The 16,839-nt window shown below is 32.2% G+C and overlaps 3 protein-coding genes across 3 annotated transcripts; 1 reads left to right on the plus strand and 2 right to left on the minus strand.

The window, feature by feature from the left end:
• Positions 1 to 4,008: 4,008 nt before the first annotated feature.
• On the minus strand, positions 4,009 to 5,359 carry LOC134709635 (neuronal acetylcholine receptor subunit beta-3-like). Its single transcript, XM_063569785.1, has one exon. The coding sequence runs from the start codon at positions 5,316 to 5,318 to the stop codon at positions 4,107 to 4,109; it is 1,212 nt and encodes a 403-aa protein (XP_063425855.1). The 5' UTR covers positions 5,319 to 5,359; the 3' UTR covers positions 4,009 to 4,106.
• Positions 5,360 to 9,136: 3,777 nt separating this feature from the next.
• Positions 9,137 to 12,545, plus strand: LOC134712101 (neuronal acetylcholine receptor subunit beta-4-like). Its single transcript, XM_063573255.1, has one exon. It carries the CDS (start codon positions 9,312 to 9,314, stop codon positions 10,488 to 10,490), a length of 1,179 nt encoding a protein of 392 aa, XP_063429325.1. The 5' UTR covers positions 9,137 to 9,311; the 3' UTR covers positions 10,491 to 12,545.
• A 2,159-nt stretch (positions 12,546 to 14,704) lies between these two features.
• On the minus strand, positions 14,705 to 16,837 carry LOC134709636 (neuronal acetylcholine receptor subunit alpha-6-like). Its single transcript, XM_063569787.1, has one exon. It carries the CDS (start codon positions 16,618 to 16,620, stop codon positions 15,403 to 15,405), a length of 1,218 nt encoding a protein of 405 aa, XP_063425857.1. The 5' UTR covers positions 16,621 to 16,837; the 3' UTR covers positions 14,705 to 15,402.
• Between the last annotated feature and the right edge of the window lie 2 nt (positions 16,838 to 16,839).

A 16,839-nucleotide genomic window follows, 5' to 3' on the forward strand; every position in this document is an offset into this window, starting at 1 on the left:
AGTTCACTAATTCAACTCCTATAAGGTTCAATGTGTAAAATAAACACCATATACGTATCTAGCAATTGTCTAATAAAATCATAGTAAAATGTCGATTTAACAATTTTTATCAGTTCTCTAAAGTACATATTATTGCAGCATAAAAAGGGAACTTTGGAAATAAACCCACTTGTTCATTGCTCTATTCCTATTGTATGTTGCATTCAAGCATTCATTACTATTATGCTTTAAAAAAAAACATGACAGTCATTTCGTTTAAAAGAATGCAGAAAAATTAAACTAACTTTATAATATATTTTCATTTTTGGCTACTTCCTTAAAACCGATACTTCTGAAATAAAATAAACAGACAAAATATGCCCTCCTATTTCAATTTAGTATTTAATTCATTTTTCATTTAAGCTTTCGACAGGGTGTCTATGGTGATTTTGCAATCGTTAATCTTTCATTCAAAATCAAAACTACTCGCATATTTTAGTAGCCAATACCGAATGAAAAAATGTTTTTTTGTTATTGATATTTGGTGTTTCAAAATCTTTGAAATTATCTTATTAGTTAGCAAAGGTACCCCATGATTATAATTTAGTACGCAAGACACACGTTTCGTCTACATAAGACTCATCGGTGACGCTCATATCAATATAGTTATAAAGCCAAATAAGAACAAAGTTCAAGAGCATTAAGGGTCCAAAATTCCAAAATGTTGTGCCAAATAATGTTTCTCCCTAATTCAAAGCTCTGAATACTTGTCCGGGTTTTGCAATACTTGTTTGTCCTTTTTAGTTTATAGCTCTTTGTCCTTTTGTTAAGCTTTGGATTTTCTAATATTTTGCTTCGAAAACACTATAGAGACATTGGTACCGTTTATGTAATGTTATTTACAACATTTTATATATATTTTGAAATTATTTTGTTTTAAAAAATGAATTAACAAAAATCCAAACTTCGCGAAAGATAGATGGAAAGTCCCACAACAAATGGCAAAATAAAAAAAAAAAAATTTTTACTTTTTATATGAAGAATGTCAAAAAAAACGCTGTTCTGTTGCTTATCGTTTGACCCAATGTCCTTTCTTTTTATTTAAACAAGTATTCAGAAAAAATCTAGCTAAGTCGATGTCAATAAAACATTCCTCGTGTTTGAGATGTGTGATCACATTTTTGTAGCCAATAAATATTTGAGATCATTTCTTTATATATGGTAGTTTATCAAATGCTTTAAGTTAATTTGTCTATTGAAATGGCTTTGCAGTCTTCCCGACTAATCTGGTCGATTCATACGTAACTGCCTTAAACAAATCTCACGTTTTATGTGTTATTCCTGTTGAAAACACATCTTTACGACAGAAGAGATGATTTCAGCTTCCCAATTTTGAACTGTCTATTTCTATGTAGCAACATTCCAGCAGCATCTGCATACAGAGTTTATATCTCCCAATAGAAACGGTATTTCAGGGCTTGTATTTCTTACCAATATTTTCTTCATAGAGGGTTACCGATCACATGGAAGCTATTAAACCATTATTTCCAAATGATAAAGTTGAAATGATTCCTTCGTAAACTTTACGGACACCATCACGAGTTGGTTGGTCGTTATGGAATAATGGTTTCACAGATATCGGAAATGTTCCTTATGTCCCTAATATCCGCACCCTTTTGCACCACGACTGTGACCTATATAATTAGACTGTTTACCGGGTTTGCAATAAAATTAGCAAAACTGCGGGTGCTGCATGTGGAGAAGGATCTGCTTATCCTCCCGGAGCACCTGAGATTACTCCTAGTTTTTTTGTGGGGTTCGTATTACTTAATTTCTAGTTTTCTATGTTGTGTCTTGAGTACCATTGTTCGTCTCTTTTTTTAGCCATGGCGTTGTCAGTTTAATTTGATCTCTCAGTTTGATTTGTCCACTGGTATCTTTCACCCCTCTTTTATTCGGGAGCTCTAAATGGGGTATGGTCGCATATTTCAGGTCATTGTTTTTTTGTTGAACAGTTATTTGTTGTTTGGTGATTAAGATTATAACGCAATATTTCTGCTGTACACACATTTTCTACTATGTCTGTTTGTTAAACCCACTGAATGTTGTCAATATAATGGAATTCTATGCTATAAAATCATGTTAAAAAAAAACATCATAGATACCAGGATTGATTTTTTTTAATATACGCCAGACACGAGTATCGTCTTGAAAAGACTCATCAGTGACGCTCGAATAAAAAAAAATGTCCAAATAAGGTACGAAGTTGAAGAGAATTTAGGACCAACGATTTCTAAATGTTTTGCCAAATAAAGCTAAGGTCATCTATTCCTGAGGTAGAAAAAACTTAGTATTTCAAATTTTCAAAGTTTTGTTAACAGTTTATTTATTCTTATGCACATATCAATGATAACTCAAGTCAACACAGAAGTGCTGACTACTTGGCTGGTGAAACCCTCGTGGAAATCAATCTCCACCAGCAATGGCATCAACCCAGTGGTTGTAAATAACCTCATCATAGATACCAGGATTGAAATTTTATATTAACGCCAGACGCGCGTTTCGTCTACAAAAGACTCATCAGTGACGCTCGAATCAATAAATATTTAAAAGTCCAAATAAAGTACGAAGTTGAAGAGCATTCAATCTTTTTCTACACAAGTAAATACCTGTACCAAGTCAGAAATATAACAAATGTTTTCAATTGGGTATATGTGTTTGCGCTTTTGATTTTGCCATTTTATAAAAAGGCTTTCCAGTTTGGAGTTCGTTTTTTTTGTGTAATATTATTTTTACTCTATTTTGCTTTATAATGATGTACCCTGTTGTTGTCTAAAATTTTGCATTGAGCCTGCTTTTTAAAGGAACAGGCAACTTTTGATACTATTTGTATTTGTTACTGTGATTTGTCTATAAGCCATTTTGTTTTCCTTTGTTAACATATTTATCAGTTTGCACAGTGATTAAGATAATACTGTAAATTCAGAAATTATTGCGTGCATTTATTATTGCGATTGTGTCATTTTACACTTAAATGCGATTTTAATTATTACGTTTTTGAGGAAAATCCTGTTTAAGTTATTGCGTTTACAACTATGTCGCATTTTTCGCGAAAATAAAAACCTCGCAATAATTTCTGAATTTACAGTAATACAATTTTGACTGCTGTAACCCTATTTTTGACACTTTTACCAATTATGTCTGTTTGTTTTGTCCTCACATTTTTGTCAATATAATTGATTAGCGACTGTCATAAAATTGAGAGGCTTACTAGAGGTTCATAAAATTAAAAGAAAGGTAACTCGAAATTTCTTAATAGTCAGGCGTTAGCATCATCGACAAACACAACCACTTAGATCGCGTACATACTTATATTATCAATAATGTTAGTCCCTTAAACGAAGGACAAAACCCTGTCGCCATTCAGTTTCGACCGCTATACTTTTTACATGAAAATAAAGAGATGTGGTTTCCAATGATACAACTATTCACCAAAATTCCCGTGAAGTCGATGCAAGAAAAACAGGCAATTATACGGCATTCAACCATGAGAAAGAATCATTCAAAATAGTAGACCCCGACATGAAAATATGAATCAATTAAATTTAGAACAATTAACGGCCTAATTTAGAACAAATCAATGTACGAGAAACATATATGACAGACATAATCAAACGAAAACAACTTAACTACAGACTCCTGACTTGGCTTACATGCACATTGGTTGAACCGGTGTGTAAGCGCTCCAGCCCAACCCTAACATGGGACACTGTTGCAACAGCGCAATATAAGAAATTAGAAAATATCAACTGATTATTAAAAAAACTTATATGATATAGGAACGTCACATCGTATGTCACAATTACTATCTAATGAATAATTTTTATTCATAAAAATTACTTTTGTTTCTTCATACATTTCCATCAAATCAGGGAATAAACAAATAAAGAAACTATAATTATTTTATTACATTTTTTATTTAAAATGTGTGTCATATAATTTAAGAATTTAAAACAAAGAAGTCACACATCTAATTATTTATATAACTCATATAAATGTCACATTGTATAGAAAAGAAGAATAGCATTGACATATTGAATCAATAAGCGTATAAATACATTCTGAATTTATTTTCTCGATGATACAAGGATGGCTATGATTGTGGTAGTTACAATCAGATTCAGTGCAAAGGAAAACCAAAATAGAACAAAATCGAAGAGAGAAGTAACATCAATCCAGTTGATATCGTCTTCCGACATCCGTTCCTTGTCAAAAGGTTCGACTTCATTTCTGTTCCCATTGCAATTTCCCGATTTACACACATCAACGCCTTTAAACTTGCAATGCCATTTAACCATTTTTCTGATGATATTTGGGACAGGGCTTTTCTTGTGATGAAGTCTCAATTCTACGGCAGTTGCACACACTACAAATATACCCATTCCTAGCTGAAAAATCAGATAGTATCCTAACATCGAACCAGATGTTTTCGGTAGCTCCGAACTCACAATTGTCAGGAAAACAGTAAACGCTAAAAATACGGTTATAGAATATCCCATCTTTTCGCCACTGTCTGCCGGAAGTACAAATGTGAAAAAGTTAAGAATACCAAGGAGAATAACAGGAACGATAATGTTTGTGACATAGAATCCAGCGTTTCGTTGGAGATTTAATGTAAATGTAACTTTTGGTACCGAATCTGAAGACAATTGAGATGCTGAAGTCGATATAATTGTCCACTCGGCATTGTCATCAGCGTAATCCTGTAAAACAACACCTTTGTCTCCTAATTGTACGTCAATCGAGAAATTTTTAGTTGACCATGCCACAAATATAAGATTACATGCTTGTCTGTCAAACGGAAAATATGTTATGTCTATTTCACATTTACTTTCAAATACTTCAAATGGATACCAACCCACATCTCCGGTACTCTGAACGTCAACATATATCACTGAGCTTCCAAGTTCTGTCAGTTTGGTAAATCCATTTTTCAAAGTAAGGTCTGGTTTCCAGACATCATCTTGAGGTACTTTAATGTGATATGCATTACCGTAGAACATTGGTGTCCATGTCAAGTATTGGTCCAACCAGTGTACAGACAAATAAGCCGTCGTTGCAAGCTTTTGGGACAGTTCATCTATTCCGTTTATTCCAATAACGTGCAAGTCTATGGTTACCAACGTAGAAAAAGTCTGGTCGATACTCGGACGCACAACCTTCATATAGTTCTGTGTTTCAAATAAATTTGTATATAAACTTGCGATGTCAGTACCAAGTGTTGATGCTGCATTAATGCGCGGAGAGTAAATACATATTACAATAATAAAGTAGAACATTTTCAGCAAACTCAAACTGATATTTTTGTTCAATGTGTTTGTTAACGATTTTCTATAAGAGTAAGTTAAGACTACCAAGAAAGTTTGTTTTAAACCTACAACATATGATCAATGACCAAAACCACTTAAATAAAGCAATTTGATTCGTTCTCAAATATTACATTTCAGATCGTTAATCAATATTCTAGGTTATATAATATCAACTAGTTCAAGTACAAATTTCTCAATACAAGAGTTATAATCATACGTTATTAGTTATCAATATCAAAGGTACCAGGTTTATAATTCATAACGCCAGACGGGTGTTTCGTCTACATAAGACTCATCAGTGACGCTCAGATCAAAATAGTTTGAAAACCAAAAAGTATAAAATTTAAAAGCATTGAGGACCCAAAATTCCAAAAAGTTGTACCAAACACGGCTACTGTAATGTATGCCTGTAAAAGAAAATCCTTAGTATTTGGAATAATTCAAACTTTTGCAAACAGTTTATTTATAAAATGACCATATAATTGATATTCATGTCAACACAATTATAGTAGCTCACAAAGATGAGGGTAAGCACCATTAGCGATTTATAAGTATCATATTTTCGTATATTTCAAGTATAAAAAAGCGTGTTTACTTTTCACACCCGCTAGCCATCAAATGAAGAGTAGGACTTTTTGGAATAGAACAAATATATATAGGTGATAGCAAAATATGTCTTTTATAGCTCTTTGTCGGTTGAGCTTACTTGACTAAGATTTTATGATATCTACACCTTGAATGTCCAATTTTTAAAATCTTTTAATTTTTGTGTTAATTTTTTAGAAAGAACAATACCTATATCTAATTCGAATATTAATGAATATTTTCAAATTTACAAAGAATGTTGGTCAAGTTACAACATAGTAGTTTAAGCAGGATGTACGTAATACTATTCAAAGGATCGGATTATAGATGCATATGCTTAAAAAAAATAAAACAACACGTTTAATACTTTCTTGCATTCGAAGCGCTGATCTGGATTTACCTTCATCAGGAACGCTCTAAACCAAACATTTGAAATACGAAGATAGATAAGTACCAAAAGTCGTTGAAGAGCTATATGTCAAAAATATCTATAAAAAAAAAGAGCCAAATTCATCTAAAGCTATCTTTGCCACAGAAGTTGAAACCTTAGTTTCATAATGATTTCAAAATTTATTAACGGACATTTTTAGTAAAGTTTGTTAAACCATGTCAGTACCAAAGCACTGACTACTGAGCTGATGATACACCCGGGGATCCTCTAACAGTTTTTGTATTATTTCCAGTCTATAGATTTCAACTATGATTTTTTTTCAAAAGATACATGCCTGCATAGTTTATTGTACAAACATATTAATTCTAGTTATAACGGGGATAATATGACATGAATGCACATAAAGTAAGAAGACATGTACAATTATAAAAAAAAAATCAAACTCTTGTGCTTTCATTGTGTATAAGTACATTGACTGGTACATGTCAGAAAGCGGGCGGTACTTGGTTTTTTTTTTCTTGTTAAGGGTACGCATTTTACAATATGCTTATAGTGGAGCATCGAATGTTGAACAAGTCGGTTTATAAACAGCTGTATACTTATCTTGCCTTTTTTATACAGTTCGTTCGTATGGTGTACTGTTATACCACTGTCCCAGGTTAAGGAAATGGTTTGGACCCCACTAAAATGTTTAACCCCACCACATTATTTATGTATGCGTCTGTCCCAAGTCAGGAACCTGTAATTCAGTGGTTGTCGTCTGTTTTTGTGTTACATATTTGTTTTTCGTTAAAAAAAAATTATATACATAAGGCCGTTATTTTCTCGTTTGAATTGTTTTACATTGTTATTTCGGTGCCTTTCATAGCTGACTATGCGGTATGAGCTTTGCTCATTGTTGAAGGTCGTACGGTGACCTAAGTTGTTAATTTCTATGTCATTTTGGTCTCTTGTTGACAGGTATCATTGGCAATCATACCATATTTTCTTTTTTATATTTATTTAGATTACGAGTTTAAATAACCAATAACGGCTTTAATTGTCTGTCTATCAAATATGCAACTTCAGAAAATGTTTATTTTTAATATCAAATGTGGTACAAATGATATAGAAAAAAAGTCTGAACTGACCTTACCCAACTTGGAATAAATACCCCACTATGGTTGTAATTGACAATTCTCATAACTAACACCTTATAAAATTATTTGTGAACTAAATTGGTAAATACAATTTACTTTTGACCTTCAAACACTTTAAAGGCATTTTAAGAAGTCCTATGTGTGAACAATAGGCACCTGAAAATGGTTAAAAATTGCACTGCAAATTTATCATTTTAAACCAAGCATTATTTGCACTTGCAGTGCAGGTGTATTCTAAAGATGTAACAGTAAAGCCGCAGTATAATACTTCAATCGACCTGATTTAATTTTTGAATTAAATTCGTAGGAAGATAAATATTTGGCTAAATGTCTGCTTTTATTTTGGATTTAAAGTCCGGATATTTGCCACACATTAACCGACACTGTTGTGGTTTGCAGTTAAAGGCCCACAATGAGCAAGTTAGCAAATTCAAAGGTCATTACTAGTCATATTTAAGCTCATTTCTTGTTCATTTTATATTTTCCGAAGCCTTGTGTTTTTTATACTGTTTTTGTATTATTGGGTATTAATTTTTGTTGAATCAACTAGCTTTTTATTTACGACACATATTTTTTAAAAGTACAGAATTTAAGCTTTTCATTGAGCTATTAAAGTGCCTTGAGGTATTTAGGTAATTGAAATTTCTAAAATCGTCATCTCCTCCGCTCCGCATTTCAAACATTTGATTGTTTGAGACAATCCTATGTAATATTGAACAAAACATCATATTCCCATCTGAACATCGTGTAAATTTGCATGACGAACCGCTCATTTTGAATTGTTTCAACTGGTATAAATATTGAAATCATGGTAAAAATATAATTGTTTTGGCTTGTTGTTACGGGTGTATAATCAAAATAGAAGGGGGGAAATGGTGAATGCATTCATTATTTAATAATTGATATACAATATAATTCATGAGGGTAAAAAATACACCTGATCCTTCTGGATATTAAAGAAAACAGCGAATAAACACAAGGCGAAATTCGTTCGCACTAGAACATCGTGCTCTGCCTTCGGGAGTTGTGAATTTTATTGATGTAATATATATTTCAAACCCCATTTCAGCAAGTGAAATAAATAGTGTTTTGTCTTTTATTATACAGGAGTAAAGTATCCCGGCAAATCAGGTAAACTAGTTTCCTCGACATGGTATACGAGCCGTGTGTACAAAAACGAAGATCAGAATGGTAATTGATTTTGTATTGGTTTTGACTCATATCCACTGCCAGTGCTGTTTATCTCATTTGAATGACAGCTCCGGGGATATGATGTACCGACAAGGAGGAAAATACCGTGTCAGCTGTTTAGACCTCGATAAAAATTTACTTTTGAGTTTTATCTGGTAAAAATGTTCTCTATTAATCTATATAGTCAATGCTAGTGGTGGTATTAAACAAGAAAAAAACTCATTCCATTTAACAAACTTTAAACTTTTATTTTTCTCGCTGAAAGAAAATATTCTCTGTTTATATAATACGTATGTCTCAATCTGACTATGCCTAATGATTATATGAAACTTTATTCTTTTTTGTGTCTGGTTCAATTAAATTCTTAATCACTTGAATGAATAATTGGGATTTTTTAAAAGCAGAAATATTATATTTTGACAATTGTATATAGATTAGAAATATGATACGAACTATAATTGAATACTATAATAAGACCTACATGATCCTAGGGATAATAAGGTTTTCAAGAGACAGTTGAATTTAAATATTTTTCTTTATTTGTAGAATATGTTAAGGCGTTAAACTAAACAAAGGACGTATTTTCCAGTACATTAATAGTTGATATGATAAACGTATAACAGTTGGTAATACTTCTGACATTGTATACGATTCGGAATGATTCTTAGAAATATTTTTCTTTTTTATTGGTGCTTGTCAGTCTGCAATGGACAAACAGGGGATGACGTGAAAAACTTGGTTACCCAATTGTTTACTACCAACACTTATAAAAAGAATGTCCGTCCAAACGCTGACCAAACAAAGCCAATGCAGGTGGACTTGGACTTCTATCTTGTCGGCATCAATGGAATAGACGAAATAACACAAAAATTAACAACAACCGGTTTTCTATTTATAAGTTGGACGGACGAGTACCTTACATGGACTCAAGCTTCACACGGTGGCGTAGAATATATCTATGTTTCTCAAAGTGATATATGGAAACCAGATATATCACTTCAAAATGGATTTTCGAAACTTAAGGAATTTGGTAGTAGTTTTATAAATGTTCAGATTTTGCCAAACGGCGAAGTTACTTGGTTGCCAACTGAAGTGTTTGAAACAAAGTGTAATATTGATATCAAATATTTTCCTTTTGATCGTCAAACATGCGAAATAGTTTTTGTTGTATGGTCCAGCAGCATATTGGACGTAAATGTGACAAAAGGAAGTAGAGGCATACTTCTGGAAGCATTAGATCCTAATGGTGTGTGGAGTGTTGTATCGACATCGGCCAGGGACGATGTATTGTCGTCGGAGTCAAGAGTTGTATTTACTATAACGCTCGAGCGTAGTTCAGCGTACTACGTCATGAATGTCATTGTTCCAGTTATATTACTTGGAATACTAAATGTTTTTACGTTTGTAATCCCAGCAGACAGTGGGGAGAAAATGGGATACTCCATCACAGTTTTTCTGGCATTTGCCGTCTTCTTAACAATTATAAGTTCTGAACTTCCGAAGACATCGGGATCATTACTGGGAAACTATCTTATGTTCCAAATGGGCATAGGAACGTTCGTTGTAGCTGTGACAGCGTTTGAACTTCGAATTCATCATCGGAAGGACAAAGTCCCAAATAAAATTCAAAGAATTTTCAGAAGTAAATGTAAAACGCGAGTTAAAAGTTCAGATAAAACTTTTGACAATCCGGAAAAAGAAAAGGAAAGTGAGGATGCAGAAAAGACCTGGCGTGATATAACATCAACAACAGACTTTATATTGTTCTGGGTATCATTGATTTCCACGTTCGTAGTAACTGTGACCATTTTAGGATTACTGTCATCGAAATATTAATATAAGTAGTTTACTTTACTATTGAGAATACTTTTATAAATCCATTCATTCTGAGTATATGTTTTACATATATCTTTATTGCATAACGATTAAGAGCCTGGTACAAACTATTATGTGATCAATATCTTGATTGTTTAATAATCATAGATTTCAATACGGAACTGTAATTTATCTGAAACTAGCTTTTATCAATGTTTTACAATATTTCTAACATAATGTCAATGGACATTTTTTGTTGATTGTGTATTTTGATGATATTTAAAAACAGCTACTTTCTTTAAAATGATTCTTTTTAGGGAAAAACAATTTCATATTCATTAATATAAGACGATGACTTGTCAAAACTTCATTTACGGGTAAAAAGGCATCCTCTTGTTTATTTGTATTTCCATTTCCATTCTCAAATTTATCAAATCACTAATTAGCATAACGATTCAGCACCCAATTTATTTTTACATGCAATTTCATGCACAAAGAAATAAACTTTCAAGTTATACACTGTCCACACTGAACTATATCTATGTCCTCGGACCTAATAGGATAGAAAGACTTGACCAATTCTAAACTTTGTAAGATCTAAGATTAGGAAAATGTGCGATAGTCGGTAAAGTTGTATGGCCATAGGATACTTGTATATATTTCAGACACGGCGGTAATTTTAATATCGAAATTTGGATGCATAATATTCCCGTTTTAATCAAATGACTTTAGCTGTCAAAATTGGGCCTTAAAATAATTGCTTATAAAATGCTCTTATAATTGTGTCCATGGGTCAATTATATACAAGATTTCAGTACCTTATTTTTTATATTTGTATGGTGGTATCAAAGTGTTGACCGAAGGATATTTTTGTAAAAAGCGCCCTTCGCGCGCTTCATACAAAGTGTACTTCTGTCAATGCTTTTACTTCCCAATAAAATTACCAAAAAAAACCATTCAATTCTAAAATAAACCTCGCATTTCTCAAACTAATCCTTTACCAGGTTAATAATTACACAACGTTGACTATTGTTCCCTTATTTTTTACTTTTACCTATTATATCTGTTTGTTATGGTCAGACATCGTTGTCAATATAAGGGAATTTTATAGAACTGTCATACAAGTGAGTGGTTGTGCTAGCTATAAAACCAGGTTTAATCCACCATTTTCTACATAGCAGATGCATGTATCAAGTAAAGAATGTGACAGTTGTTATTCGTTCGTTTGATGTATTTGAGCTTTTGATTTTGCCATTTGATTAGGGACTTTCCGTTATGAACAAATTTTGAATTTTAGTTCAGTTTTTTTTTGTAAATTAACTTTTTTGGGAAAATTTTACCTGCACTTATAGCATTTGATGGCTTTGGCTACTTTAGAATCTGAAGATATCCCGCCATCATGAAGGGAAAAGGTTATGTAAGAAAAAATGAGTTGCGAATACATTATGCTTATTCTGTCTTGTTGCAAAATAGCTTGATGAATAGATTTGTGTTTAAATAAATTGGCAGCAAGAATGTATTAAGCTGACACGCCGATCCGCATTTAATCTTGCTAGTTCACTACGTTATTGCCCATTTAATTGGTCGATTAGTCTCCCTAAAAAAAAAACTTGCATCAATAGATTCCGTGTTGGCTCTTTCTTCAATGCTAATTTGAGAGCAAATACCAATTTTATGTTTGTGTTGGTTGAAACGTCCGGGAAAAGAAATCACACGCAATATGCAAGTGACAGCGGGCTGTCCTAAAAGCTAAGTTAAGATCCGTTTTATCAAATGCAATCTCATGAAACTGAACTTTAAATTGCTTATTTGAATAAAAATATTTACAAAGGGCTTTAAACTAATAATCAAATTCTTAAATATACCTTTTTTAATAAACAGACATGAATATGTCTTGATTGTTTGTTTTGTTGTCCAGCAACTAGTTTCCTTTAATTATTTTTAGCTATTCAATTGTACGGATTTTAAATGACAGATAAGTCGTGAAATATAAGTATTTCATTTAATCATCAAACAGACTGTTGTTTAAAATATGTTTTTCCTTATAATATATTACTTACATTCTTATAGAATCAAACCATGGGGGCTCTATGTAACAATTTTTTCGTTTTTCTTTGTTGACATATTTGTTTGTTTTTATAGTGATAAAGACAATGTTGGCTGCTGTATCCCTATTTTAGACATTTTAAACTATTATATCTGTTAGCTTTTTTCATACTACATTGTTAATGTAAGGGAATTTCGTGCTACTTTCATACAAGTGAAAGTTGTAGCTAGCTATAAACCAGGTATAATCCTCCTTTTCTTCATACGAAAATGTCTGTTAGGAATATGACAGCTGGTATCCATTCAATTGATGTATTTGGTTTTTTTTATTTTGTCATTTGTTAAAAACTATCCGTTAAATTTTTTCAACGAGTTCTGTATTTTTTGCCTTTTACATTTTGCGACATGACACTATCATTTTCAACATAGGTGGATGTAAAACTAAATTACTTTGAACAATTGTTTTTGTTTTTGAAAAGGTTGTACTTTAAGTCTACATATGATTATATTATATCAACAAACATGAGTCGACCAGAACGGTTGCACACTTAATACCCATAAGAACCGTATCTATTTGTTGAAATATCAATCTATCAAATTGCATAATAATGTTGTCATCCAATAGTCCAGAATTTTGACCTAAAGAAAGAGGCGTGTATTCATGAATTTCATTTTGTTAAATCGATGAATCAATCTTTCATTTGAGTATTGGCAATTTGGCAATATCAGTGTAAACCGGTGAAAAATCTAAAGGTTTGATATATCTGTTAAATTGTTATAATTAGTTTAAATCTTTTGCAGTAAATCTATGAATTTATTTGTATCATTCACATCTGATTGACACCGCTGGTTGAATATACGTCGTCACAATATGTCTGAAGATCATATTTTACTGTATAAAAAATGTAGTAAGAATTCTAAAAACATGTTAAGTCGAAAATCCTGATGACACATCTACATATCGTTTTTGTAAGAATTATGTGTATTTATATATAGAGTATCAATACGCGAAATTTTCGTCGTACTTTTTTATATTAATGTACATAAAGATAGTTAATGGCTAAAACAAACTGTCTCCCGAAATGCATGTAGTGACAGCATTGTGACTTAAGATATTGCCGTCTCAAGAGAGGGACAAAAAGAAGGTACCAGAGGGACAGTCAAAATCAAAAATCGAAAAATAAACTGACAACGCCATGGCTAGAAATGAAAAAGACAAACAGACAGACAATAGTACACATGACACTCAGGTGACAACACAACAAACTACCAAATTCAATAATTTCGCGTTTAACCCTTTGTGTAATCGTGTGCCTCTTTCCAAAATAGTCAGTATGCTGCATATGGGTATTACTTGGAAAGAAATCAAAGTTTTCCTTTGTGCCTGTTATATGTGTCAGAAAACAAAATAGGATTTTTTGGTAGACAAAACTCTTCTCTTAATGTATAACACAAGAAAAACATGATCGATCTTCGTGTTTTAATAATATATTTGTAATCAGTGACAGGATTATGTGGGTTGGCCCAAGAGTTTTCTTCACTGAATGACTTCAATCAATTAAAACGTAAACAATGAATGCACAAATAAACAGATGTTGATATTTTTTAAATAATAGATGAAATTGCATAAATTTCATCACGCTTCCTGGGCTCTATAGTATTGACGAAAACAAAATACTTAATGTAGAACTGATTAGTTTCACGAAATGAAACATATGTATAGCCATACAAAAGCAACAGTCCAACTAAATTGTTTTGATATTCTAAAGTATTTAAATACTGAAATAATATGATTAAGTTAAACGCTCATTCCTAATATTTTTTTTTAGATAAATACAACAGGTTTTGTAAACAATATAAATTTGCTGATCATCGTACCATGCGTAAAAGACAAGAAATATTTGTGTTTTTACTCAAAAAATGTATTGTCGAAATTATTATTATTATCATTATTACAGTTGTGTATGGTACTATTTTGATTTTGCATTGCCACGATTGAGATAAAGTGTGAAAAGTATTTCTATTGGGGTCACAAAGAAGCCTAGTTGATTTACTACATTGTCTTATTCCAAAAAAAAATATAAAATATTACCAGTTATGCATATATCAAAAGGATAGGATATTAACTCTATTGACAACAAGTGTTTCAGATATATTCAACAGTTGCAAATGAATGTAATGCCGTCCCCTCAAAAGTAGCCCCACTCAAATGAATACTTTAACTAAGTTTTACTCTCAAAGGCCAATCTCGATTTTGTAAGTCAAAAATCTTACATTGACCATAAAACACACTGAGTTTTCAAAATAAATTTTCTTTTATCAACATAAAATAATGTATATACCTTATTACACTCCCTTGCCAGTTGGTTATTCCGGGAGAGAGAAAAATCACAAAAATGTTTCATTCATATCATCCGCAATTAAAATTACACACGAGAGACTATTTTTCTTATTCCTTAGGCCAAAACGGTTTGAAAGACTTACAATAGTTATATTTTAATCATATTGCAGGTAAGTCATATCTTAGTATGCTGTCTTGTAAATATAAATAAGAGACACCTGAACGCTCGTTTATCCATATAAAATATTTGTTTACCACTCAATGTAAAATTTGAGGGAATATCCTGAACTTCAAACAGATCGAGATTGGTTTCGACGACTGAGTTATCATTACCTGCTATAGATAGATATAAGAAGATGTGATATGAGTCCCAATGAGACATCTCTTGTACATACATTACCCGCCATTTCACAGCCAAAATATAACATAATGTCATGCATTCTAGTCTTATCGATACAAAAGTGCGCTCCCCTTACATTTTAGTTAATAGAAAAGTTATAAAACCCAAAATCCAAACTTCGCTCTGATGAAAAATATGGCATCTAACTAATTAGTAAGCTGAAGATATATAAGTAATGTTGTAATAATGACTGCGACTAATAAAACCCAAAATAGAATCATGTCAACTCTTGCAATTATATCTGGCCATGTCAATTCTATAATGTCGGTGTTTTCCGTCTTAGTGACTTCACCATTCATTATAGCACTATCGTTTTGAGTATTGTTGTCAGAACATCCAACAGTCTTTTTACTTTGCATGTATTTGATAAACGATAGAGTAAAGACAACTTGCAGCCATTTTGGAACAGGCTTTGATCGGAAGTGTAATCGGAGTTCCACAGCTGTTACTATAACAACGATAGTACCCATTCCAAGTTGAAACATTAAATAAAATTCCAAAATAGAACCGGCGGTTTTAGGGAGTGTTGAACTGACAATTGACAGGAATACGGCAAACGACAGAAACACTGTAATAGAGTAACTCATCTTCTCACCACAGTTAACTGGTAGTGCAAATGTAAATATGTTTAAAATAGCCAATAATACAATAGGTGCGATAACATTTATCAAATAAAATGTAGGAATTCTGCGTACCGTAAGGGAAAACTTGACTCTTGTTTCTGCAGATGAGTCTACGGTGGCTGATGTCGACACAACTTTCCATTCCCCGTTACCTTTGAAATTGTAAAAATTTATTCCTTTCAATCCCTTTGAAATTTTTATCTGGGAAATACTGTATGACCACACAACAAAAATAATATCACACGTTTGCTCATCGAATGGAAACTTTTCAATGTTAATATCACACTTTGTTTCGAATATTTCAAAGGGTGACCATCTCAACATACCATCTTTTTCAATGATCACTTTAATAAACCCGTTTCCTAGTTCGTCTAACTTTTTGAATCCATTTTGTAGTGAAATGTCTGGTTTCCAAATTTTATCTTGTGATACATAGATTGTTGACAAATTTCCATACGTAGCAGGTGTCCACTGTAGATATTCGTCTTTCCAATATATGTCGACAAATCCAGTTGTTATCAACTTTTGTTTAACCTCATCGATACCATTTACAGCTACAAGAAAAAGGTCTAAATCCACTCGTAAGGGTTCTGACTGGTTTAGACTTGGACGCACTTCTTTGTTATAACCGTCTGTTATGAATAATTTTTTCATCAAAGCTTTCATATTGTCACCAGTTTGTGCTTGTGAACAAGCGTTTAGATACCAAATTAAAATAATGGATAGCATAAATCTTGCCATGTTTAACTACAAATGTACAAATATGAAGGAATAGACTTATCGATCTTAATGTATTCAATAATGTTTTGTATTTTGTAAAAACATTAGATGGGCTGTACCATGCAGGTAATTAACCGAACGACTTCAAACAATCAACACGTAAGCAATTCGTTCACATTCAAAAACATATTTTTTTCATATTTTTTTTAATTATAAATGAATAATGTATAGCAATTATTC

The sequence above is a fragment of the Mytilus trossulus genome, chromosome 3, assembly GCF_036588685.1.
Source record: "Mytilus trossulus isolate FHL-02 chromosome 3, PNRI_Mtr1.1.1.hap1, whole genome shotgun sequence".
Taxonomy (NCBI): Eukaryota; Metazoa; Mollusca; class Bivalvia; order Mytilida; family Mytilidae; genus Mytilus; species Mytilus trossulus.

What these genes read in the sequence shown, in the direction of transcription:
- LOC134709635 (XM_063569785.1), bottom strand. Translation starts at nt 5,318, where the DNA reads ATGTTCTACTTTATTATTGTAATATGTATTTACTCTCCGCGCATTAAT.
- LOC134712101 (XM_063573255.1), top strand. Translation starts at nt 9,312, where the DNA reads ATGATTCTTAGAAATATTTTTCTTTTTTATTGGTGCTTGTCAGTCTGC.
- LOC134709636 (XM_063569787.1), bottom strand. Translation starts at nt 16,620, where the DNA reads ATGGCAAGATTTATGCTATCCATTATTTTAATTTGGTATCTAAACGCT.